The sequence below is a fragment of the Globicephala melas genome, chromosome 13, assembly GCF_963455315.2.
Source record: "Globicephala melas chromosome 13, mGloMel1.2, whole genome shotgun sequence".
Taxonomy (NCBI): domain Eukaryota; kingdom Metazoa; phylum Chordata; class Mammalia; order Artiodactyla; family Delphinidae; genus Globicephala; species Globicephala melas.
The window spans coordinates 81321166-81347380 of NC_083326.1; the positions used below are offsets into that span (position 1 = coordinate 81321166).

The 26215-nt window shown below is 40.9% G+C and overlaps 1 protein-coding gene and 1 pseudogene across 12 annotated transcripts in view; both read left to right on the plus strand.

The window, feature by feature from the left end:
* Positions 1-26215, plus strand: part of LOC115855267 (actin-related protein 2/3 complex subunit 3) — a 71774-nt gene that overhangs the window by 17512 nt on the left and 28047 nt on the right. For 11 of the 12 annotated variants that reach the window (XM_060310310.1, XM_060310304.1, XM_060310305.1 and 8 more), the window contains exons 3-11: positions 6147-6390; positions 10561-10747; positions 13933-14052; positions 18613-18724; positions 19033-19186; positions 19917-20059; positions 22131-22248; positions 23098-23294; positions 25720-25944. In XM_060310310.1, the coding sequence (XP_060166293.1) occupies positions 6147-6390; positions 10561-10747; positions 13933-14052; positions 18613-18724; positions 19033-19186; positions 19917-20059; positions 22131-22248; positions 23098-23294; positions 25720-25944 (1500 nt within the window). Of the gene's footprint in view, positions 1-6146; positions 6391-10535; positions 10748-13932; positions 14053-18612; positions 18725-19032; positions 19187-19916; positions 20060-22130; positions 22249-23097; positions 23295-25719; positions 25945-26215 lie in introns of those variants that run through there. The other variant, XM_060310316.1, reaches the window with a different exon arrangement.
* LOC115855268 (cold-inducible RNA-binding protein pseudogene) lies at positions 14429-18579 on the plus strand (annotated as a pseudogene).

Consider the following 26215-nt stretch of genomic DNA (forward strand, 5'->3'; position numbering starts at 1 on the left):
CTGTGTTCTCCACACAAGGGCACCATTCTGCTTTTACCTACCATTATGAGAACGATTTGCCTGAACATCACTTTTCCTGCCCCAGTTTTCCCCAAGCCATTCCAGAGTTTCTGTGCTTAACTCTCAAGAACTTTTTTTTTAAACAGTCTTCTTGAGATGTAATTCATGTATCATATAATTCACCCATTTATAGTATACAGTTCAATGGTTTGTAGCATATTACATTGTCATTTTTCCATTTTAACCATTTTAAGTGTACAATTCAGTGGCATTAAATTCATAATGTTATGCAACCACCACCACTATTTCCAAACCTTTTTTATAATCCCAAATAGAAACTCTGTACCCATTAAACAGTAACTCCTCATTCCTCTTCCCCCAGCCCCTGGTAACCTCTAATCTACTCTCTGTCTCTGGATTTGCTTATTTATGTGTCTCATATAAGGGGAAATCATACAATATTTGTCCTTTTATGACTGGCATCTTTTACTTAGCATCATGTTTTGGGGGTTCATCCATGTTGTAACATTCCTTTTTGTGGCTGAATAATATTCCATTGTATAGATAGACTCTATTTTGTTTATCCTTTCATCTGCTGACGGGTTGTTTCTACATTTTGGCCCTTGTGAATAATGCTTTAATGAACATCAGTGTACAAGTATCTGTTTGAGTTCTTGTTTCTTACAGTGCTTTAAAAAAAAATCAGTCATCTGCCATTTCATCACAAGTCCTCTGAAGACTTCCCCCTGAACCAGTCATTATCTTGTCTGTTCTTATATTACTATTTAACTTTTTCTTAACATGGTCATGGGCCACGCCTATCATTATTGTAGCCCCAGTGCCTGAAACGAGGTGACGAGGCATTCAAATATATACTGCATGAAGATTACATTTACATTTTCAAGCGGATGGTGAAAGGATAAAGTCAGGACTTTTATGAAATTTAGTTAATTACAGTGCACCAGATGGATTGGAGGGTAGAGAGATGGGAGGGAGAGACACCAGGAAGTAAGAAGCTTTATTAGTGGTTCCCATGTAAGGGCTTAGTGGGTGTTACTGGGAATGTAAAAATAAGGGGAGATTTGCGGGAGATTCTACTGCATTCGAATTAGCAGCTGAAGGTTAGGTTGAGGGTTTTTGTTGTTGTTGTTTTGTTTTGTTTTTATTAAATTCACCTGTTTCTTCTACTGCCAGGGAATTCCCCAAGGTTGAGTTTTTTTGTTTGTTTGTTTTTTGGATTTTTTTGTTGTTTGTTTTAGTTTTGAGTCTAGTTGACTTGGACAATAGCAGTTCCTTTGATGAAAATAGGTTGAGTGATGACATAATTTGTCATCCAAACTCTTGAGCATAAAAGAGCGTGCTATAATTAATTCTGGAACAGCAGACATAAACTGGAATTGTCCCGAGCAAACTTCTAGAAATCAATAATTGGAAGTCCTTTGGAAGGGGTGTGGGAGATGAGTTTAATTCTGAGCACTTTGAGTGTGAGGGGGCAGCTGATGGCCTGGGTGATATCCAGCAGCAAACAAAAATATACGTGAAAGCAATAGAAATAAAGACTTGAGAGACAGGAGGTCTTTAGCGGAATTAGGAGATAGAATTTGATCCCTGAGACAAGTCAGCAGTTAGGATCAGGAAGAAGGAAGGACTCAGCAAAGAATCAGTCTAAGAGGTTAATCGGAATAAAGGGTGGATCAATAAAACATGCGAGTCCTAGAGAGGAATTTCTTGGAGGGGGTTGTTAATAGTATTAAAATCTCCAGAAAACTTTATTTTATGGCAGTTGAACTCTAAATCAGCAAGCCTTGTTGGTTTTGCATTTGTGTGTGAATTAGTTGCTCTGTCCTTACTTGTCTGACCATCTCATAAACAAAGTGCCAATCTGGACACCTTAGAACCCTAGAATATATTGCTTTGCCAGCCACTTTTACTGAAAAGAGGGAAAATCATTTGGAAAGATGGCTATATTTATTCCCTCCAGTTGTCCAGGCAAATTCTTTGTCCTAAAGTTACTTTTCCACTGAAAGGAAGGCTATCACTGCCAGGAGACACTTAAGGGATATTAAGTAATGTTTCCCTTAGAGCAATTTACAAGTGTTATGTTTTTCCCCTTGTACAAAAGACAGATCTAAGAAAAATGTCTAATGGAGCTGGGAGAGGTTTTCATTCTTAGGCTGTTGGAGATTTAGAAATGAACTTAAGTGGAGCAAAACATTTACATTTATAAATTGTTCCTCTAAATGTATCTGATTCAACACTCCATGGAATTCACATCATTCTGCATCTAAGTGGCTTGTCTAAATGTTCATGGCCAGCTGTGTGTCTGAAAAGACCCCTCCAGTTACAAAATTATCATTTTAGAAGATGATGATTCCATGAGAAAGAGGAGACTTTGTCCCCTTGGATTTATCTCTTGTGTTTCCCATGTTAGTTTAATATTACATGTGTCCTTTGTATAATATGAAAATCAGTATGATCTGACTTACATGAGGTTAATGGAACTTAACCATGGAATCCATCCTATTTTGGAGTAATTTATTTTAAAGAGGATTTTTAAAAAATTTCCAGAGGAGGTGGTCTCTCCTTTGCTTCTTTTTCTCTATAAATATTTTGCTTCATGCATTCTTTGTGTTGTTTATCAACTCCACAGATGTCTTTTAGCACTATTTCTTTATAGAAATTATCAACGTTTCTCCTGCCATTTAGCTAGTGATATATTCTCCTTCATTCCCATCAGGATATAAACATGTTATTTCTTCCATCTTAAAAAAAAATCTTTATTCTGTTTCCCCCACCTGCTGTCACTCATTTCCTCCTTCCCTTTATAACAGGCCTTCTCAACCTTGGCACTTGGACATTTTGGACTTGATTGCCTCCTCCAATCTACTCTTAACGCATCAGACAGAACAATCCTCTTAAAAAGCAATTCAGATCATGTTACTTTTCTGCTCAAGACTCTCCATTGGCATCCATGAACTTGTTTCCTACTCCTCTCCCTGCTTGCTCAGCTCCAGCCCACTTACCTCCTTACTCTTCCTGTAACATGCCAAGCTCACTCCTGCTTCAGACCTCTAAGCTTGCTCTTTCCTTTGCTTGGGATCCTCTCCCTGTAGATTTCTACATGGCTCCCACTTTCCTTCCCTCAGGTCTTTACTCATATGTCACCTAATCAGTGCAGCCTTCTCTGATTTTGATTTAAAATGGCAGCCCCTGCCCCAACACTCCCTTTCTTTCTTCTTTACCTTTTAAGCACCTTTAAAAAACACTTATGGAAAATTTAAATATACATACAAGTTGAAAGAATAGCATAATGAACTCCCATGTACCTGCCACTTAATTTCAGTTGATATCAACATTTTGCTAATTTTGTTTCATCTATCTCCCTCCACTCCCAGGAATATTTTAAAGTAAACCCTATACATTTTTTCTTCCATAAATACTTTAGTATGTTTTATTACCTTCTCATAATACTATTTGTATTACTTGGTTACTGTTTATCTTTCCTCATTATAATGTCAGCTCCATAAGAACATGGGCTTTTTTAAAAAAAATAAATTTATTTACTTATTATTTGGCTGCGTTGGGTCTTCGTTGCTGCGCGAGGACCCCCTCCAGTTGCGGCGAGCGGGGGCCCCTCCTCGTTGCGGTGCGCGGGCCTCTCCTTGGGGTGACCCCTCTTGCTGCGGAGCACAGGCTCCAGGCGCATGGGCTTCAGTAGTTGTGGCGCACGGGCTCTAGAGCGCAGGCCCAGCAGCTGTGGCACACGGACTTAGTTGCTCCGCAGCACGTGGGATCTTCCCAGACCAGGGCTCGAACCCGTGTCCCAGCAGACTCCCAACCACTGCGACACCAGGGAAGTCCCAGACATGGGCTTTTGTTTTTGTTCCCACCCTCGCTACCAAGCAATCAAATCTTTCTGTTGCTTTCAGTTTATTTTTTCTGGATATTTCATATACATGGAGTCAGGGATTATGTGATTTTTTTTCTTCTGGTCTGATTTCTTTCACCTACCATGACTTTATATTTAGCATAATATTTTTGAGATTCATTCATGTTGTTCTCAGTAGTTTGTTCTTTTCGTTTTTAATTTTTTGCTGAATAGGATTACATTGTATGAATATACCATATTTGGTGATATAGTCATCAGCTGGTGAACATTTCACTTGTTTCCACTTTTTGCTATTATTAGATGTGGTTTTAATTATGAAATATTTCAAATGTAGAAAAAAGTATAATAGCAAGCATTTATATAATGTTTACTGTGTGTCAGCCATTGTTGCAAGTGTGTTAGATACAATGGTGTATCTAGTGTGTTTGACACCCAGAGAAGGTCAATTTTGACACCCCCCCTTCTTTCTTCTTTTTTATTAAGTTTAATTTTTTCAAGCAGTTTTAGGTTCAGAGCAAAACTGAGGGCAACTAACAGAGAGTTCCTATATACCCCTGCCCTCACATGTGCACAGCCTGCCCCACTATCAGCATCTCACATTCAGGGTGCATTTGTTACAACTGATGAACCTACCATTGTCACCCAAAGTCCATAGTTTACTTTAGATTTCTCTCGGTGATGTACATTTTATGAGTTTTGACAAGTGTATGACATGTATCTACCATCATAGTGTCGTATAGAATAGTTTCACTGCCCTAAAAATGCCCTTTGCTCCACCTCTTCTTTCCTCCCCTCTATCGCTGGCAACCACTGATGTTTCTACTGTCCCCAGTTTTATCTTTTCCAGAATGTCATATAGTTGGAATCATACAGAATGTAACCTTTTCAGATTGGCTTCTTTTACTTAGTAATATGCATTTAAGTTTCCTCCCTGTCTTTTCATGGCTGTGCTCCAATAATTGACAAATCTGTTTACACTGTGTATGGAACATGAATACGCAGAGATGATCAGCTTGGCAGTCATTGACAAGTTTTCAGAATTTAAAGGTCAAGACCAGAAACTGTATATTATTCATTTCTTTGCTAATCCAACATGTAGGGTAACAGTTTTTAAAAATACATTAATATAATTAAAAAGTATTAATCCGTTAACTCTTTGTCCTGTAATATTGGTTTTATTTTTTCATTAAAAATTTTACTGCATCATTATTTAGATGAAGTTTAATAAAATAATATTTTCACTGTTTCTTTTCGGGCCATTATTATTAGTCATTCATTTCAGGACTCTTACTGAAAGTTAAAGCGAGGGAGTGATCAAGAGAATGAGACAAGCCACAGACTTGGAGCAAATATTTTCAAAATATTCTCTGATAAAATCTGATAAAGGACTGCTATCCGAAATACACAAAGAACTCTTAAAATTGAACAACAAGAACACGAACACCCTGGGAATTCCCTGGCCATCCAATGGTTAGGACTCCGCGCTCTCATTGCGGAGTGCCCAGGTTCGATCACTGGTCGGGGAACTAAAATTCCACAAGCCGCGCCCTGCGGCCAAAAAGAAAAGAAAGAAAAAAGAACACGAACACCCGGACTAAAAAATGGACAAAAGAACTGCACAGATAACTCACCAAAGAAGATACCCAGATAGCAAATAGGCGTATGAGAAGATGCTCAATTTCATACGTCATTAGGGAATGGCAAAAATCACAAGATAACACTACACTCATATTAGGACGGCTAAAACTCAACCTAGTCTTTATTCACTCTGAGCTAGTGAGTAATTTCCCATGGTAAAAATACGTCCTTTTGCACCCAAAGAGTGAAGCCGTACTCCCAAAGGTACACGCAACACCTGAGGGGAGGGGGCGTGGCGCTTTCAGCCTTCGCGCTCATGCGAGACTAAAAGCAGTTAGGACTGCCCTTGGCGCCTGATTAAAATATCTAATTCCAGCTGTTGGGGATTTTCCCCCCCCGCATCCTACTAGTATATTAACTTTTATTTATGATAAATATCAATACATTTTTATTAATTTCTGAGAGTCCTCTCAGACTCATTTCAATTGGGCATGCATTCGTCCTGAGTTGCCTTTTGTCCCCAGCTCATTGTAAGCCCTCCATAAAGTTTGCTGCTTAGAATGATGATGTAACTTTCGCTAAAAACAACCCCCCGCACCCCAAACCAAATCGTACCACCTCACAGGGGGCTTGGCGGGGAAGGAACTGAGGGTTTTGTTTTTGTTTTCGTTTTTCTCAGGCATTTCGGTAGCTGCCTATTATCCTGGGGGCGGTGCCGCGTGTAGACCCGATGGACCCTGGCGAGGCGGCCATCTTGGAGTCTTCCCGAAGGAGCTTCAACCTTCTCTTCGCGCTGGTGCCGCGGCGGCCTTGTTGGGCAGAATGAATGTGATAGACCACTTGCGAGACATGGCGGCAGCGGGGCTGCACTCCAACGTGCGGCTCCTCAGCAGCTTGTTACTTACAATGAGTAATAACAACCCGTGAGTTGAGGCGGGGAGCGGCCTGGGGCTGAGGAGAAAGCGGCGCCGGTTTGGGAACGGGGGCTGAGGGGACCTGGGGATTGGCGGGAAGGAGCGGCTGCGGGCCCCAGCTGAGGTTCCGAGGTCAGCGAGGGCCTCGTCGGGCGGAGCCGACTTAGGAACGAAGTTGAGTTCTCTGGGTCCCCGCGTTGTGCCGGGCGCTGGGATGCGCTCCCTGCGGGGGATGCGGCGAGCGGCTGCTTCGAGAAACGGAAGGCGGGGGCTCTGAGGACCACCCTGGCTAGGGTTTCCCGAAAGTTGGGAGCAGAGGTTTTCCTAAGGAACTTGTCGCCCGGCATAGCGACTGTCACATCGCTGGGCTGACTCATCCCTTCCCAGCTCCTTCCCGAAGAACGTTTTCTCGCTCAACGAGGCTCAAAGAAGCCCAGTCGCCTGGTTTTAGACCCTTGTCCTGCATTTGAGATTGATTTTTTTCCCTGGGTGTGTCAGTAGGGTTTATTTACTTTCTCGTCCCTGCAAACACCTGAAAACGGGAGACTTCCTTGATGGGTGAGAGTGGCACCTTTTGAAGGACTCGCATTGCCCTTTTCACGTTTCCAAAGCTGCCGCTTATGGAGTCTTATTGCGGATGAAGCACAGGGCTATTTCCAGCCTTGAGTGCATGTCGCCCCTGTGCTTAAATTTCTCCCTTTTGGTTAAATTAAAATTCCTTCCCACGGTCTACAAGACCAAACATCTCTCTCTCACTCTGTCTGTGCTCCAGCTTCCCTGGCTATTCTTTCTGTTAACTTGAACACACCAAGCTCGTTCTCAACTCAGGGGTTTTGCATTTGCGGGTCTGCTTAGAGTCCTCGCCTCAGAGCTGCCTCCTCATTTAGGTTTCAGCTCAGATATCCCTCCTAGAGAACTCTTTTTTAAAAACATTTAATTTCATTTTTTATACAGCAGATTCTTATTAGTTATCTATATCATACATATTGGTGTATATATGTCAATCCCAATCTCCCAATTCATCCTACACCCCGTCACTTTCCCCCCTTGGCGTCCATACGTTTGTTCTCTACTTCTGTGTCTCACTTTCTGCCCTGCAAACCGGTTCATCTGTACCATTTTTCTAGGTTCCACCTATATGCGTTAATATACGATATTTATCTCTTTCTGACTTACTTCACTCTGTATGACAGTCTCCCTCCTAGAGAACTCTTGTCTGGCCACCAGAATTGTCCCTTACCCTCACCATTCTATCCCTTTGCCCTGTTTTATATTCTACATCACTTTTTTTTTTTTTTAACCAAGATATAATTGACATACTAGTCTCAGGTGTACAACTTAATGATTCGATATTTGTCTGTATTGTGAAATGATCATCATAGTAAGTTTGGCTAACATCTGTCACCTCACATAGTTACAGAAAAATGTTTTTCCTGTGATGGGAACTTTTAAGATCTATGTTCTTCATCACTTAACACCTAATGAAATCAGCACAGTGCCTGTGTGCAGTACGCACTCAAACGTTTATTGAAGGTGCTAAGGAAATACGTGCAACCTCAGGAAGGTGAAATACCGTGTTCAAGTTCACACATCTAGTAAGTGGAATAGCCGCAGTGTCTGAATTTTGGTCCTTCTGACTCTAAAGTCTCCATTCTGACCCACCACAGTCTACTGCGTCTAAATGGCATTGTAATCTTCTACTGAGGGTGGACCCATTTGCATTTGGCCTGCTCTGGAAGCTGTCTGGGCCACTTAAGGGCGTTGCAGCTGTTCCTACCTATTTCATTTCCATTAGTGCTTTTGGACCTCACTACGGGAGACCCATCATTTTACCACCATCCACTTAGTGTTGACAGTGAGGAGCCCTGGTCTCTGTCGGCCTTCTTTGTTTATTCTGGAGCCTTTCACCTGGTTCTGAGTGATTTGTCAAAGCATACAGTGTCTACCATTGGGAATTTATGCACCAGTTAGTCATTATTCTTGGTTCTTGAAGATGTTACAGGATAGTTAGAAGGAGTTTGGTCCTTTGATTAGACTTGGCCCGTTCTTTATTTTAGGCTAAACTGGCAGTTTCCTTCCTAGCTTCAGGAGGTGTTTAAATTCTGACCTTTATCATTTATATTTTAATATTTCTTAATTGCCAATACACACCATAAAAAAAAATCAAACAGTACTGAAGGGGTATGCAGATAAGTGTCTGACCCTGAGTCTTGACCCTCACTCCACTATTTCCCTTCTCCACAGGCAACAACTTAACAGTTTTTCATGTATCATTTCAGAGATAACTTAGGCATGCATAAGTAGGCATGTATGTTACAATATATAAACATCTGAATCCTTTCTCTGAGTGTAGTATTTCTATCAAATCAACTATTTTCTTTCACATCTTATTTCTCACTAAATATATAGAATCTCAGAGTTGGAAGAGATCTCAGCTATCTGGACTGTACCTTTCAGTCCTTGACTTTCCTTTGTAACTTTATATCCAGTGTTTAGCCTACCTATCCTTTTTTTAAAATTATTTTTTCACTAAGATAAAATTTACATACCATCAGATTCACCCTTTTAAAGAATACATTTCTGTGTTTTTTGTTTTGTTTGGTTTTTTTTGTTTTTGCGGTATGTGGGCCTCTCACTGTTGTGGCCTCTCACGTTGCAGAGCGCAGGCTCAGCGGCCATGGCTCACGGGCCTAGCCGCTCCGCGGCATGTGGGATCTTCCCGGACCGGGGCATGAACCCGTGTCTCCTGCATCGGCAGGCAGACTCTCAACCACTGCACCACCAGGGAAGCCCCCATTTCTGTGGTTTTAAGTACATTCACAGAGTTGTACAACTGTCACCACTGTCTGTTCCAAAGCATTTGCATTACCTCCAAAAGAAAACCCAAATGTATTAGTAGTCACTCACCAATTCCACTTGCCCCAGCCCCTGGCACCTACTAATCTATGGTACCTATTCTTGAGTATCCTTCATTTGCTGAGCAGTTAACTGTCTCCAGAGTTCTTTGACTCTGACTGTTCTTTCATTTTAAGTGGCTGTAGGTTTTCCCTGTCAATGAAAAAATGTAAACTCTAACTGGGGGAAGGATGGGATTGGAGATTAAAAATACGAGTTTCCCATTAAGATTGGTGGCCAGTCCTAGGCACTTATAACACTTGTGAGCAATATTCAAGGTTAAAGAAAAGGTTCTGAAATGTATTGGTTCTGTTACGCTGTCCTTAAACCCCTGAGACTCAAGGAAGTAAAAATTCTTGTTAGTGAAGTTTACTTCTGTATGTAAAAAAAAAAAAACCTTTCATCAAATAAGGCTAGTCCTCTCTCATTCTGTTCCACTCTGTCCCACTGGCTTATCCTAGTCTATTCCCATACTTCGGTATTTTAGTATTCCCATTTTCTTCAGTATTTGAAGAGTTTTAAGTACCCTCCGAACCTCTTTTTGTTCAGCACTTAGCTAAAAATGATTCAGAGTGGTGAGTTTCTCTTTTCCAGGTTCTTTAACCCTTCTTTGGTAATATTCAGTAATATTAGTTAAGTCATGATTGCTCTCTTTTGTCTGTATTACCCTAAAAATTGATGTTAATATGAGAGTTATGGATATATATCAGACTCTTCAATTAAGAGGGCTTGGGTTAAAGAAGGGGAGGAAAAGATACACAGTTGACCCTTGAACAACTTTCAGGGGAGGGGAGGGGGTGCCAACCTTCCCCACAGTCAAAAATCCACGTATAAGTTATAGTTGGCCCTTTATATATGCATTTCCTCCATATCTGCAGTTCTGCATACATGGATTCAACCAAGAGTGGTGTAGTACTGTAGTGTGTGCTATTGGAAAAAATCTATACATATAGGTGGACCCTTGTAATTCAAACCTGGTTTGTTCAGGGGTCAACTGTATTACATTTCTCTTTGTATATCTCTGTATTACTGAATTTGATTTAGATGTATCGATTGTTTTTATACTAAAGAGAACAATTTAAGGCAATTTTCTACATGTGTTGACCATATTGACATGAAGTATGACTCTTGCCTCTTTTTGGGGGGAGTAGCACTTAAGGTAAATTTACTTTTTTGTAAACTGTCAACATAAGGTGTATTAGGCTTATGTAGACACTAAGGAGAGCGTTCTTTCTTACATTTCAAAACAACCCATGTAGGGGGTATACTTTCTTTGTTTTCTAGTGAGTTATTCTCCCCATCTCAGAAGTACCAGCTTTTGGTGTATCATGCAGATTCTCTCTTTCACGATAAGGAATATCGGAATGCTGTGAGTAAGTATACTATGGCTTTACAGCAGAAGAAAGCTTTAAGTAAAACTTCAAAAGTGAGACCTTCAACTGGAAATTCTGCATCCACTCCACAAAGTCAGGTAATTGGAAGTAGATGTGTGATGTGGTTTTGGTTGGTTGGGTTGTTTTGAGAGCAAGAGACGCTGAAGGAGTTTGAAAGATTGCTGATTAGATGTAGAAGAAGTAAAATAAAAAGTAATTTTAAAGGGGAGCTGACTGGAGAAACAAAGATGAAAAACCACTTAGATGCAAGAATGCATCCAACCAAGCACTAAGGGCTAGAAGCAAAGTTGACTCTATGGATGAATCTAAAAATAGAATTAAATTTTAAATTAATTAGTTTAAAAATTAAATGGAATTATCTAGGCTCTAACCAAAGCCTTTCATTGTTCCTTCCTTTTATTTTATTATTTATTTATTTTTTGGCTTAGTTTCCCAACCAGGGATTGAACCTGCGCCCCCTGTGTTAGAAGCGCGGAGTCTTAACCACTGGACCGCCAGGGAAGTCCCTGTTCCTCCCTTTTATACAAACAGAACTCAAAATCTAAAGTGTTTTTAATAATTTTAATGAAAGTACACTCTTAAACTGTAACTCAGTTTTTAGGATAGTGAGCACCTGGGGAAATTTATATAAAATAATCTTATGAATTCCTACTAGTTTTGGTTGCTTGATAATTAGTTAAATAAATGAAGGGTAAAAAATTATAATTTCACCATTCGACAGTCATCCCATTGCTAGAAATTAATCCTAATAGTAGATTCACAAAAGGTTTACAAGGGTATATAACTAAGGCTGCTTATTGTAGTATTGTTTATAATGGTAAGAAACTGGAAGCAAAAGTGTTTATCAGTAGGATCTAGTTAAATTATAATATAGCCCTAGGATGGAATATGATGGAAATATTGAAGAAATGAAATATAGAGGTGTATGTGCTGATGTGGAAAATACTGTGTATATTAGTAAAGAAAATAAGGTTTGAAGCAGTGTGTTCACTACTCTTTTTGTTTAAAGGGGATAGTTTATTTATTTTATTTTTATTGTTTGGCCACACCGCACGGCTTGCGGGACCAGGGATTGAACCCGGGCCCTCCCTGGCCCTGGGCAGTGAAAACACGTTGTTCTAACCACTGAACCTCCAGGGAATTCCCTAAAGGGGATAGTTTATAGTTATATAAGTATATCTTGGTGTATGCCTAAAATATATATGGTTAATATACATGAAAAATTTTCTGTGTGCGTGAAGGAAATACATTTAATGGGAAGCTTTAGGGAGAGGGGAACTTTGACTTTTCAGTTTGAATCTGTCTTTAAATTTAAATTACACATGCAACTTATTTAAGAGGAGTGTCAGTAGAATGAACTGGAAGTGAAATTATGAGTTGTGTTCTGTATTTTTCCACATTAAAAAAAGATACAAAGTAACATCATTGCTTTTTTTTTTAAAGCCTGTACATCTTCCTCTTGTTTCTTTTTATGTAGAACCTTTGTTTTTGTTTTAAAACGAAGCTTTTTTTTTTTTTAATTTATTTAATTTTTATTTATTTGTGGCAGCGTTGGGTCTTCGTTGCTGTGCGCGGTCTTTCTCTAGTTGCAGTGAGCAGGGGCTACTCTTTGTTGCGGTGCGCGGGCTTCTCCTCGGGCTCCAGGTGCACAGGCTTCAGAAGTTGTGGCTCGCGGGCTCCAGAGCAAAGGCTCAGTAGTTGTGGCGCATGGGCTTAGTTGCTCCACGGCATGTGGGATCTTCCCGGATCAGGGTTCGAATCCGTGTCCCCTGCATTGGCAGGCGGATTCTTAACCACTGGGGCACCAGGGAAGCCCAGAACCTTTGTTTTTGTTATTAAAGAGCTGATTGCCAGGAATTCTGTTTTCTGACACTGAATGGAAGTCATGTGTATTATCCACACAGACTCATTCATAGAAGTAGTTAACTCCTTTTTTAAAATTTATTTATTTATGGCTTTGTTGGGTCTTAGTTGCTGTGCGCAGGCTTTCTCTAGTTGCAGTGAGTGGGGGCTATTCTTTGTTACAGTGAGCAGGCTTCTCATTGTGGTGGCTTCTCTTGTTGCAGAGCACGGGCTCTAGGCACGCGGGCTTCAGTAGTTGTGGCTCGCAGGCTCAGTAGTTGTGGCTCGCGGGCTTAGTTGCTCTGCAGCATGTGGAATCTTCCTGGTCCAGGGCTCGAACCCGTGTCCCCTGTATTGGCAGGCAGATTCTTAACCACCACGCCACCAGGGAAGGCCAGTAGTTAACTGTTTTTGAGCGCTCTGTATGCTTAGCACCATGCTGAACCTTCCATGTGAATCAAATACATTTAATCTTTAAAGAGTCTTTTAAAAAATTGACATACAATTCACAACATAAAATTCATAATTCAGTGGGTTTTAGTGTATTCACAGAATTGTACAACCATCAGTACTGTCTTAATTCCAGAATATTTTCATCACCCTAGAGAAACCTTCTGCCCTTTATCTCCCCAGTCCCTGGGAATCACTGACCTTTCTGCCTCTGTGGGTTTACCTGTTCTGGACATTTTATATGAATGGAATTGTGCAATATGTGGCCTTTTGTGGCTGGCTTCCTTTACTTAGCATAATGGTTTCAAGGGTGATCCATGTTACAGCATGGAATAAAGAATCAGTTCTTTATTCCTTTTTATTGCAGAATAATATTCCATTGTATGGATATGCCATATTTTAACTGTTCATTAGTTGATGGGCATTTGAGTTGCTTCCGCTTTTTAAAATAATTAATTAATTAATTAATTTTTATTTGGCTGTGTTGGGTCTTCCTTGCCGCACGTGGGCTTTCTCTAGTTGCGGTGAGCGGGGGCTACTCTTCGTTGTGGTGTGTGGGCTTCTTGTTGCCGTGGCTTCTCTTCTTGCAGAGCCTGGGCTCTAGGCGCATGGGCTCAGTACTTGTGGCTCGTGGACTCGAGTGCAGGCTCAGTAGTTGTGGCGCACAGGCTTAGTTGCTCTGCAGCATGTGGAATCTTCCTGGTTCAGGGCTCGAACCCCTGTCCCCAGCATTGACAGGTGGATTCTTAACCACTGCGCCACCAGGGAAGCCTTGTTTCCACTTTTTGTCTATTATTAATGCTGCTATGAACATTTGTATACAGGTTTTGTGTGGACATGTTTTCAGTTCTCTTGGCTGTATACATAAAAGCAGAATTGCTAGGTCATATGGTACTTACGTTTAACAATTTGAAGAACTGCTGTACTGTTGAAGTAATATTTTGAAGAGATGTTTTCATTTCCTCTTAAGTGTCTTCCATCTGAAATTGAAGTAAAGTACAAAATGGCTGAATGTTATACAATGCTAAAACAAGATAAAGATGCCATTGCTATTCTTGATGGGATCCCTTCAAGACAAAGAACTCCCAAAGTAAGTTGAATTAACAACTTGTTACATATTTTTCTCTTCCCCAGTCCTTCCAACCCTCTTCTGCCATGTTTTCAGGGATTCCATCTGAACATTTTATCCTTGTCTCTAATTGCCACTTTGTTCACCTGTTCTCCCTGTTTAGAGAGATGAAGGAGTGACTTTCTTATGAGACCGTGAAAATTCAGCTAATGAAAGTGGTAGCTGGAGAATAATATTACATATGTTTATTTTTTGGTGTTTCTTATTGTAGGAAATATGATTTGCAGTATACTTCCAGGTAGCAATAATACTTTTTAGAACCTCATTTTTTGCATTCTATAGGTATACGCATTTGATAGTGTGTGTTCCTTTCATTTTCAGAATTAAGACTACAAGATCCTTTTGTACGTTTGATTTGTCAACATATTATAATGTATAGAACACCTTCAACTGAAATCAAAAGTTCTGGTGTCTTGTCTGAGTTTAGGGCATTCAAGCTGTGTGCAGTGTGAACTTGGCACAAGTTAAAAATCTGGCTTTCCTTTTTTTTTCCTTACTGAGGATAATGGTACTTTCTCTGGTATAAGTTAAGTTCATGTATGTGAGAATACTTTTTAAAAGTACTATTCCATAAGGAGTATTATATTGGGCATCTCTGATTACAGGTTTTTTTTTGAAGTCCAGTTTAGAAAAACAATGAAAATCTTAGCTCTTAGGAGTAAATTCACATCAGTATTTAATATTCTTCATACTCTCATGTCACCTACCGTCCTCATTTCATTGAAAAACTGTTCTGTGCAGTGTGTGCTTAACAATAAGGAATTTTATAGGTATGATGTCTATGTACATCTTCCTGCCCTTAAAAGAAAAGGAATCATAACCAGTAGGGACCTGGTGTATTTAGTTAGTGTTTTTTCACCCAGGTGTTACTGAGTTTTAAAAGTAAATAATCAAACTTTATGAGAACATGTTGAAGCATCTCCTCATGTTGAGGATTTATTTAATATTTTCTGAATTTTCAAAAGTAAGCTATTTCCTCAGTATATTTTATGGTGATAGCTGTTATTAAAAACATTTGTAAGTATATTATAGATTAACTTGTCTCATAGTAAGCTGGGCGCTCTATACTAAATTATGTTCTGGTACGCTATGAAAGTGTTACTCCAAGAATAATTTTTTTGTATATGTAAAGAGTGTCTTCTTTTGGAAAATGCTGTTTTGATTATAAACTTTGCATGGTACCTGTTCCTTATCTTATTGGAAATGTACCGTAATTTCTTCCTTGATGACTTGAGGGAGTTCAGGGACATTTTTTAAAATGAGTAATGGCAAAGAAGCTGAGCTTTGTATCCAGCACTTTGGTGTTTACAGCCATCATTTCAGGAGAGACCAGAGGAGTCCACATATGTTAGGAGTACATATCTTTCGTTCTTCATTCTGTAGAGCTGTTGTAGCCAGGAGCAAGCAAAGATGTGTGCCTCACACATAAACCTAGAATATTTACAGTTTTTCTTTCTTGTCCGTTAGGGAGTTAACTGGCTTCTCAGTCTGTGTAAAGAACAAGGAAGTGAGTCAAAATAAATGTTTGTTAATGTATGGTAAACACCACCACACATTCTTTCACAATTTTAAAGGAAAATTCCAGTGTGAAATTATTATATCTTGGAAAATCTTCAACTTTTAAGAGAAACATACCAACAAACAGTTTCTCACTCAGTTTTTAGAACACGATGACTGCTTGTGTGTATTACTGGTAGAATGTGGCTTTAATGATGCCCACAAGTAAGGATCTGTTTTAAAAAGAATTGACTTTCCTACTAGGTAGTACTCAAAACTCACTCTTTCAAAGTGTCAGGTAGTTTAAAGGGAATTTTAATATTTGTTGAGACAGATGGTCCGTCCGTCGTAGTTTGCTAATAATAAGCAGTCAAGAAAGGATATTAAATTTAATTCTTTTATTTTTTTCAAGTATTGACACCAGTACTGGAGTTTTCCTTTAAGTACCTTTTTTTGCATTTCAACATAGCCTAAAATGGAAAATCTGAGGCCAAATAAAAAATAGTTTTGAGTCACTTTGCACGTTAGTAGCTCGGGCCGTTGTGCCGTGCCATCTTCCCGCCTGTGCCAGGGACCTGCCCGACTCATTGGCCGCCATGGCATCACATGAAGGCAAGCTTTTCGTCGGAGGGCTGAGTTTTGACACCAACGAGCAGTCACTGGAGCAGGTCTTCTCAAAATATGGACAGATCTCAGAAGTGGTGGTCGTGAAAGACAGGGAGACCCAGCGATTGAGGGGCTTTGGGTTTGTCACCTTTGAGAACATCAACGATGCCAAGGACGCCATGATGGCCATGAACGGGAAGTCTGTGGATGGGGGGCAGATCTGGGTCGACCAGGCTGGCAAGTCGTCTGGTAACCAATCCCGCGGGTACCGAGTTGGCTCTGCTGGGGGCCAGGGCTTTTTCCGCGGGGGCCGAGGCCGGGGCCGTGGGTTCTCCAGAGGAGGAGGGGACCGCGGCTACAGGGGGAGCTGGTTCGAGTCCAGGAGTGGGGGCTATGGAGGCTCCAGAGACTACTACAGCAGCTGGAGTCAGGGTGGCAGCTGCGGTGACCGGAGCTCGGGCGGGTCCTACAGAGACAGCTGCAACAGTTATGCTACACACAACGAGTAAAAATCCTTCCTGCTCGAGATCGTCCTTCCAGTGGCCGTATATTTAAAGATTTTGGGAGCTCCGCTGAATCGTTAATGTGTAGTGATCACACGTCCTTGTACCCACTTTCGTAGTCTTACTGGTTCTGATCTTGTCAAACACAGCCTGACTGCTTCTGGCCCCCAGATGGCCTTGTTACTACACTTTGCTTTTTAAGGAAGCGCTTTCCATTTTTAAGAGTCTTAAAAACGTTTTGAAGAGCACTTCCAGTTTTACTTTTACCATTTTACTGTGAGCCAAGAGGTTTTTTTCAGAAAATCACCAGGGGTTGTGAGAGTTTTGTTTTTTGTTTTCGGTTGTGTTGCTTTTTTTCTTTTTCTTTTCATTGGGGTCGGCCCCGTAAAGTTGGGTGCCCCGAGTCACTTCTCTTTGAGATTGAACAGACTCTGAATCTGCTCTTTGTCCGAAGCTGAGCAAGTTGTAGCTTTTTTCCAACTCGGTGTCATGTTTCTGAGTGTAGCGTGGTAGAACCGTGCAGGTGGCAGCAGAGCACCCGGGCTGCCCTGGCCTGGGCGTCCACCTGTCCTGTGGGACCCACAGTAGATTTGCAGACATCCCCGAGAGGTTCTTGAAAATGTGTATTTATATTGTCCTTTTTTGCCGGAAGACGTACACATGTCCCGTCAATGTTGTGTCTGAAGGGGTGAAGGAATTCTTACAAGCAGTTTTCTTTGGCTTCATGAAGCCGATTAAAAGACCATCTGAATGAAAAAAAAAAGTTTTATTTCCAGTATCCATTATTGCATTGTTTGATTCAGTATGGATTAATGGCGTACTAGATTTTTATATACTATGAGTTCATAATTGGAACAGATGTTGATGTTCTTTATCTTCATAGTAATTTTTAGTAAGTGTCTGGCATACCAAGCTACAGATAATTGAGGAGATTGGGGATTGGCTTTTTTTTTCTTTTGTGCCCTCATGTTGACTGCTTCCTTAGGGTAATGATCTGGCAAACAATGTGTTGTATTTAATACCTATTAATTTTAAATTGGAAAATTGTGTTTTTGTCTTTCTACTATTAAGAATATTTATCCCTTCCCTGTAACTTCTATATTCTTTGGAACTTTTAGGTATTCTCAAATTTTCCCTGTTGCATTTTTAGGAAGGGTTTTTCTTTTTCTTTTTCTTTTTTTTTTCCTTAACTAGAGCTTTTCTGAGTTACATATTTGAATTGTGCTAAAAATGCATTCACTAGATTTAAATAGTGTAGCTGATCTCAGGATCATCATCACCTCTAGAGGTCAGTTAGAGTTTGATTTTTGTAGCATTACTTTGATCAATCAGACAGTACCTGTGGGTCAAAGCTTTAAGCATTAGAAAGGCTAGAGTCTAGCTGCTAGACCAATTGTCAGAGAGAAGCGAAGTGTTTTATTCTGTATATGTCATTTCCTTTTTGGGGAAAATTCATCTGATCTTTTTTAATTAGCTGTGTTAAGAATTCCTCACTTTCTCATGCTGTGATATTAATTGCATTTAGAATATATAAACTTAAAAAATAAAATACGTAAACAAGCATTTTTAGGGTAGTTCATCTTCTGTCTTAAAAATCAAGGTAATTAGAATTCTGTAACATTTCTCAAATGAAGGTTACTTCCATTTCCAGAGGCAGCATCTTTGGTCCAGTATTTTTGGACCTTTTGGCTGGGTAAGTGAGAAGAATTTGGGGGGAAATGGGAGGACATAGAAAAAACAAAGTAGTAATTTCCTCTTTGGTTTGAAGAATGGGGTTGGGCTTTATTTCCACACAGCTTTGGGTAGATTTTCCAGTAAAAAGTAGAATAGCTGATAATAAAAATCAGGACTTATTGATGGTGAGATTTTGTTTTTAAATATATACTTACCTTATTGTCCTTTCTTTTCATTACAGATAAACATGATGCTGGCAAACCTGTACAAGAAGGCTGGTCAGGAGCGACCTTCAGTCACCAGCTATAAGGAAGTGCTGAGGCAGTGCCCATTAGCCCTTGATGCCATTCTAGGTACAGGTCATTCTCCCTGTTTTCATGGAGTGTTTACTCTCTAAGATAATCTTGGCTGTACATTAGAATAAGTTTATTTTTTTTAAAGTTGACCATGCTTCACCTCCAGAGAGTGAGTCAATAGGTTACTATTGCCGTGTATTCTTTCACTGATCAAGAAATACTGTAGTTGTTCTGTCATGTCCATCTTGCTTAGAATAGGGAAAGGGTTGCCTTATAACCTAGTGAAAGGGTAGCCTATTGCTTTTTGCATTGTAGAAGAAGGATGCTATGCCTCACCTTCTTTCTCCTACTTTTTGTTGGATTAGGTTTGCTGTCCCTTTCTGTAAAAGGTGCAGAGGTGGCATCAATGACGATGAACGTGATCCAGACCTTGCCTAACTTAGATTGGCTTTCTGTGTGGATCAAAGCGTATGCTTTTGTGCACGTTGGTGACAACTCGAGAGCAATCAATACCATCTGGTGAGAGCCACAAAGTTGATTCAGTATTCTTGGGGCCCTTATATGGGGGTTTTATGTATATAAATTAGCAAAACAGAAAAATGGATGCTTATCTGTTGGTATTACAGCCAATTGTCCCTAGGCTTTGCTAGTCTGTTAATGTACTGAATGGTCCCAGATGTAATAGTCTCTGTTAAATGTAAACTTGGACCAAGTTTAGCTCTGTACTTGCAAAAGTAGTAACCCTTGCAAAACAGACGGCCTTAGTGTGTCATACTTGAACCTGGAAGAACATCTTTTCGGATGCCCCAGAAGCATAGATTATTGCAGCATCTGACCTGGGTTGCCTCAGGACTGGGATTTTTCTTTCTAGTCAGGTAAAGTCCAAGGACAAGAGTGGGGTTTGTGTTAGGCAAAGTCATTTGGTTGAATAATAAGTAGCTGTCACTTTGAATGACATTACATTTAACACCGTATAGTATATGTTATCCTCTGAAAAACTGCAACCAGAAAGTTTCTAGGTAATAAGAGAGATTTCTGCTTTATTCTGTGTATTTACTATCCAGTCTTGTATAACTTTAAGTTAAAAGCTCAGAATAAGAAAATCTAGTTACACTTTTTTTTTAGTCTTTCCTTGTGAAAAATCTTGTACATACATAAAAGAAAATAGTGCCCATATACCCATCACCCAGATTCAACAACTAAGAGGATTTACAATAGACTTTAAGGTTCATTGTTTAATATCTTAAAGTTCACTAGAGAAAAAGTCCTTATTGAGAGATAACGTGGACCTACTGGGAAGCTTGGCAGATCTGTACTTCAGAGCTGGAGACAATAAAAACTCTGTCCTCAAGTTTGAACAGGCACAGATGTTGGATCCTTATCTGATAAAAGGTAAGTAATTCTTGGGGCAGGATGGAGGTCTGTAGAGGGGCAAATCAGAAGATAGGGAGAAGATGTAACATGATCTTCTGATACAGTTTTTTGTAAAAAAATATTTTATAAAATTGATTAGAGTAGTCTTTTACCTTTTTTTTTTTTTTTTTTTAGGCCTTGACAGTGTCTCTGACACTTGGGTAATTCCATTTTGAGCAGTTGTTTTTGCTTGAATTTAAGTGTCATCACCCCACAGATCATTATTTAGCTTTCTTTGTTTGGGGAGGGATCATAGCCCTTCCTTATGATTTACAGATTTATGATGTGCCTGACTGAGAATTTGGATGGCATCCCCAGGACCGTATATCCTTTTAGGGAATTTAGCTTTACTGTGTCCTTAAATGTAGTTAAAAAGGAGTAAGTGAACAGATACTAAGAAAGTGATCAGGTGGTTAAAGGAAGTAATTAGAAGTGAACAACAAAAAAATCATTGATTTAAAAGAAGATTGCTGCTGAAGGAGGTAAGCCACAGGGACTTCCAAAGGATGGCTGTTGGGTGAGTGGCAGTGAGTGAAGGGTAATGTGCGCAGGAATAGTAGGAAATAAGGTTGGATAGATAGGCTGAAGTCTGCTTGTAAAGGCCCCAAAAAGGTCATCAGAAAAACATGGCCTTGTGACAATAAACAGTTTTGTAGACTCTTTTTTTTTCTTTTAATAAATTTATTTATTGATTTATTTTTGGTCGCATTGAGTCTTCGTTGCTGTTCACAGGCTTTCTCTAGTTGTGGCGAGCAGGGGCTACTGTTCGTTGTGGTGCACAGGCTTCTCATTGCGGTGGCTTCTCTTTGTGGAGCACGGGCTCTAGGCACGCAGGCTTCAGTAGCTGTGGCACACAGGCTCAGTAGTTGCGGCACATGGGCTTAGTTGCTGCACGGCATGTGGCATCTTCCCGGACCAGGGCTCGAACCTGTGTCCCCTGCATTGGCAGGCGGATTCTTAACCACTGTGCCACCAGGGAAATCCCAGTTTTGTAGAGTTGACAGAGCAGGGAGGGGAACTTCACAAGCATGTAGATGGGGAAACAGATCCAGAAAGATGAATTTGTTTGCCCAAGGTCCCCTCCTGCCCATTGTTATTCCTCTTCTTCAAATTGCCTGTGCCCATGATGAAAATGATGTTTTAGAAGTAGTAGCCCGGCAGTAGAGTCAGCATCTTGGAGTTAGAAGCTCAGACCCGAGTCCAGGGGCCAGCAGGGAGAGCTGCAGTAATCTTGGTTTGAGAGGCATTTTCTTTGGAATCTGAAGGAATATTAAGGAATGGAGGGGAATGGTGGTAAGAGATGGGTGACAGCGAGCTTGGGGCTTTTTTTTAATAGAACATGAGCGAAAATAAGGGGGGGGGTAGGGCTGGGGGATGATCTTAAATGAACTAGACTCCAGAAGGAACTAGATGCTTTTTCTAGAATAGGCTAACTTTTTCTGAGACCGTCATATTAAGTGTGTACTCCTGACTGTGTCTAGACCTGTTGGAAGAGAGAAGTTAATTTGATGCCTTTTTTGGGCCTTTTCTGGTTATGTGTTAGGATAGCTGTATTATCACACCACAGGATATAGGGACAAATAGTTCCTGAAAATAACAGGCTTTCAAATTGTGAGGTAGGTCCTTCTACTCTTTTTTTTTTTTTTTTTTACTTTTGGATGTGTTTTGTCTTTTTTTTTTTGCGGTACGCGGGCCTCTCACTGTTGTGGCCTCTCCTCTTGCGGAGCACAGGCTCCGGACGCACAGGCTCAGTGGCCATGGCTCACGGGCCCAGCCGCTCCTCGGCATGTGGGATCTTCTTGGACCAGGGCACGAACCCGTGTCCCCTGCATCGGCAGGCGGACTCTCAACCACTGTGCCACCAGGGAAACCCTGTTTTGTCTTTTTAATAGTCATTCTGTAGGAAACTGGGAATGCTGGTGGGAGGAGCTCATGATGGTGGAGAGGGCTCAGACCTTGCTGGAGCTGGGGCTTCAGTGTGGACTCTGATGAAGGTTACACCTCCTTCAGAAAAGATGCCTGCTGCTTTAATGAGCCTCTTCCTTTGTAGGAATGGATGTATATGGCTACCTCCTGGCACGAGAAGGGCGGCTGGAGGATGTGGAGAACCTTGGCTGCCGCCTTTTCAATATTTCTGATCAACATGCGGAACCCTGGGTGGTCTCTGGGTATGTTTATGCACTCCCTTTTCTCCCCAGTTTTAGTAGATTCTTTAGGAAATTGTGGTTCCTCCTCAATAGAATATAGATTTGAAAGCTTTGGTTTAAGGGATAATCAAGACTTGGATTCAAATCATGGTCTGCCTGTGACTTTGGATACATCATTTACTTCTCTGAGTCTGTTTTCTCATTTGGAAAATGAGGATAATACCCCTGCTTTATGGGGTAGGTGTTTACTGAGATAGTGAATGTATCATGCTCAGCACTGCACCTGAACACGGGCAGCCATCAGTGAGCAGTCCAGGAACTGTGCTGCTGTTATTAACCTGGCTTTACAAATTCTCTGAATGTCTCTGACCTGATAACATACCCAGATTGTCAGGTTCTTTTTTTTTTAAATTTTATTATTATTTGGCTGTGTCGGGTCTTAGTTGCAGCTCGTGGGCTCTTCGTTGCAGTGTGAGCTTCTCTAGTTGCAGCCTGTGGGCTCAGTAGTTGCGGTGCACGGGCTCTAGAGCATGCAGGCTTAGTTGTCCCGTGGTATGTGGGATCTTAGTTCCCCAACCAGGGATTGAACCCACGTCCCCTGCGTTGGAAGGCTGATTCTTAACCACTGGACCACCAGGGAAGTCCCCATCAGGTTCTTTTTTGTAATTTTTCCCTTCCGTATCAAGATTTCTCCCTTAAAAATAAATATTCAGTAGATTCTTGTTGTTCTGTTTTTTCACTAATATCTTAGGCTAAAGTTGTAAGGGGTTTGTAGTAAGGATCACGTAGAGGGCCTTTTCTCTGATTTTCCTTTTTGAAGAAGTTTCTTTATGGTCTTATCTCATAACTTTTGGTTGTTTTTTCCTCCAGGTGTCATAGCTTCTATAGCAAACGCTACTCCCGAGCCCTCTATTTAGGAGCCAAGGCCATTCAGCTGAACAGTAATAGTGTTCAAGCTTTGCTACTTAAGGGAGCAGCACTCAGAAACATGGGCAGAGTCCAAGAAGCAATAATCCACTTTCGGGAAGCTATACGTCTTGCACCTTGTCGCTTAGATTGTTATGAAGGTAAGATAAAAAATATAGATGAATGGTGTGGATCTGTAGATGTGGCGACAGCACTCAGATGGAAGGTTTTGTTGGGCCAGCAGTTTCCGAAGTTTGTTGTACATTGGAGTCCTCTGGGGGAACTTTGAAAAATCCTGATGCTAGGTCACTCCAGTACTGTTTAAGTCAGAATATTTGCTGTTGGGATATAGGCATCAGTACTCTTTTAAGATCACAGGTAATGCCATTGTGCAGACATATTTGGGAACCACTGCATTAGTCATTATAAATTCATTTATGGCCGGACTTTTCACTCCATACTTTAAATCCAGTTTTTTCATTTTTTGTTTCTGATTTTTGGTTAGGGTATAGTTGGGTTGGTTTTTTTTGTCATGTTTTGTTTCTCAAACGTGGCCCACTCATTAACGTGAGTTTCTCTGTGCTGGCACTGTGCTGGATTGCTTGGTACGTCTTTATTGGTTTTTTTTTTTTCTTTTTTAAAATATTTATTTATGTATTTGGCTGTGCCAGGTCTTAGTTGCCGGGTGTGGGATCTTTATTTAGTTGCAGCATATGTGGGATCTGGTTCCCTGACCAGGGATCGAACCCGGGCCTGCATTGGGAGCGCAGAGTCTTAACCACTGGACCACCAGGGAAGTCCCTGTCTTTATTCTTTTTTACAATTGTCTTACCTTGGGCCAGAAATATTACTCATAGGGTAACTCAGTATCCATATGACAGTGTTGGTTGTGGGAACTGGTCAGTTCATTGTGACCTCTGGAGTAGGCATGATCAGGGTCAAACTTTGTTATGTACTATTTTAAGTTCGTGTGAACTGCCCCTAGGAGTTCAAAGCTATGCCAGCTTCAGCAGCATTTGGTGACTCAGTCGGAGACGTTAAAATAGATCTTACAAGATGCAGTTCCTCCAAAGCATATTTTTATAAGAATTTAAAAATAAACCGAGGAGTCTAGGAGTGATTTGCTCTTAACAGGAAGATGAGTTCAAATTTGAGAAATAAAATTTGGAAGTTGGTGTAAAGAACAAATCTGCTTAGATAGCCAGAGAACTATGCCTGTTGTGGATTTGTTCTTAAGAAACTGCAACAAACCAAGCTTTTGGTTTCAGATTAAATTCTTGATCCTGAAACTGTAGCTTCCCTAGCCTCCCAGCTGCTTTTATCACGCTAACTCCTGTCTGCTGTGTGCCTGTTTCACAAGAGCCTAGGAATGCAGCTAACTGCATTACCACAGTGAGTGGTTGGACACAGGATAGTTAGAGTTGTTCCCCAGTTGGCCAGTGAGGCTTTATGGGATGCCTTCACTCAAGCCACAATTTGGAAATTTGGATCAGGGTGACTTGGTTATGCCTTCTGGTGGTTCTTGCAGCCGCCAACCAAGCTTTCTTTACTGGTGGGGGCCCTGGATCAGTGAAGTGCATTCTTCACATTTCCCTCTGAATTTCCAGTGGGGCTTTAGCAGGAAAGTAAAACTATTCAGTAGGTAGTTACAACCAACCACCATATTCTGAATCCACCACGTTACCCTTAAGAGTTAGGTAATTTCTGGTTAAGTAACCATAGTGTGTGGTAGAATGTGCACATATATTATAAATGCCACGAGGGTGGAGGAGTATACAGAGAAAATCTGCCAGGGAGTGTGTGGGTTTGGGGTTTAAGCTGTTTTTCTGTTTTGATGAGTGCTTTGGACTAAAAAGTACCTCCTCTGTTCTCTTTGATTTCTTGGCATGAACAGTTGAGAGTTGACTGTACTTGAAATGTCCCCGTGGAGCATCTTGCTGTGGGTATGGAAAGAGGCAGGAGCTGCCGATCTCAGTGTATTTGATCCATCTGATTAAGCCCTTTCCATCCAGTTTAGAGAAACCCTCAGCAAATGCTTCTTGAGATAACGTTTATGTTTCAAATGAGAAGGTCTTCCTTTCTCCTGAGGTTGCTCCCTAGGTCCTTTAGTTTTTAGAGCTGGACATTCGCTGTGGACTGTAGGAGCCCTCCCCCTTAAATGTAGGACTAAAGGTGACTGAGCACAGCTGGAAATTAACAGTTTGTTAAGAGGCAGCAAAACCTTGGGTTTTGTTGGAAACCTCCTCTTTCACAGTATGTTAATGTCACATTAGTTAGTGTCACATTCGTTTCTTTGACTTGCAGCTGGGCTGCCTACATGCTTTGGTTTACTTGTGCATGTTTGTTTCCTTCACTAACTGAAGGTGCCTTTGCGCTACAGGCTTTTTCCACGTCCGTCAAGTGCTCTGGGGAAGAGCACCTCTTAGCTGTTCCATCAACATACCCTTCAGTCTGATCTCACCATCAGACTTTTCCCTTGGCCTGCCCTTTGTTTTAAACTTTGAAGGTTTGTAATTTGGAAGGCTGTCAGATGGAAGCATGGCTTGGAATGGTAATGTGGTTGAACTTTGTGTTATATTTTTTCAGGTCTCATCGAATGTTACTTAGCCTCCAACAGTATTCGTGAAGCAATGGTAATGGCTAACAATGTTTACAAAACTCTAGGAGCAAATGCACAGACCCTTACCCTTTTAGCCACCGTTTGTCTTGAAGACCCAGTGACACAGGAGAAAGCCAAAACTCTATTAGATAAAGCCCTGACTCAAAGGCCGGACTACATTAAGGCTGTGGTGAAAAAAGCGGAACTGCTTAGTAAGTGTATCTTGTTTACTTCCCTGTTCGTAGTTAATTGTGTAAAACCTGATCTCAGTTGGATTCCCTAGTCCCAGTTGGTTACAGATGACCAAACGGGTGTGTGCTTTTTTTTTTTTTTTTTTTTTTTTTTTTTTTTTTTTGGTGGTATGCGGGCCTCTCACTGTTGTGGCCTCTCCCGTTGCGGAGCACAGGCTCTGGACGCGCAGCCTCGGCGGCCATGGCTCACGGGCCCAGCCGCTCCGTGGCATGTGGGATCCTCCCGGACCGG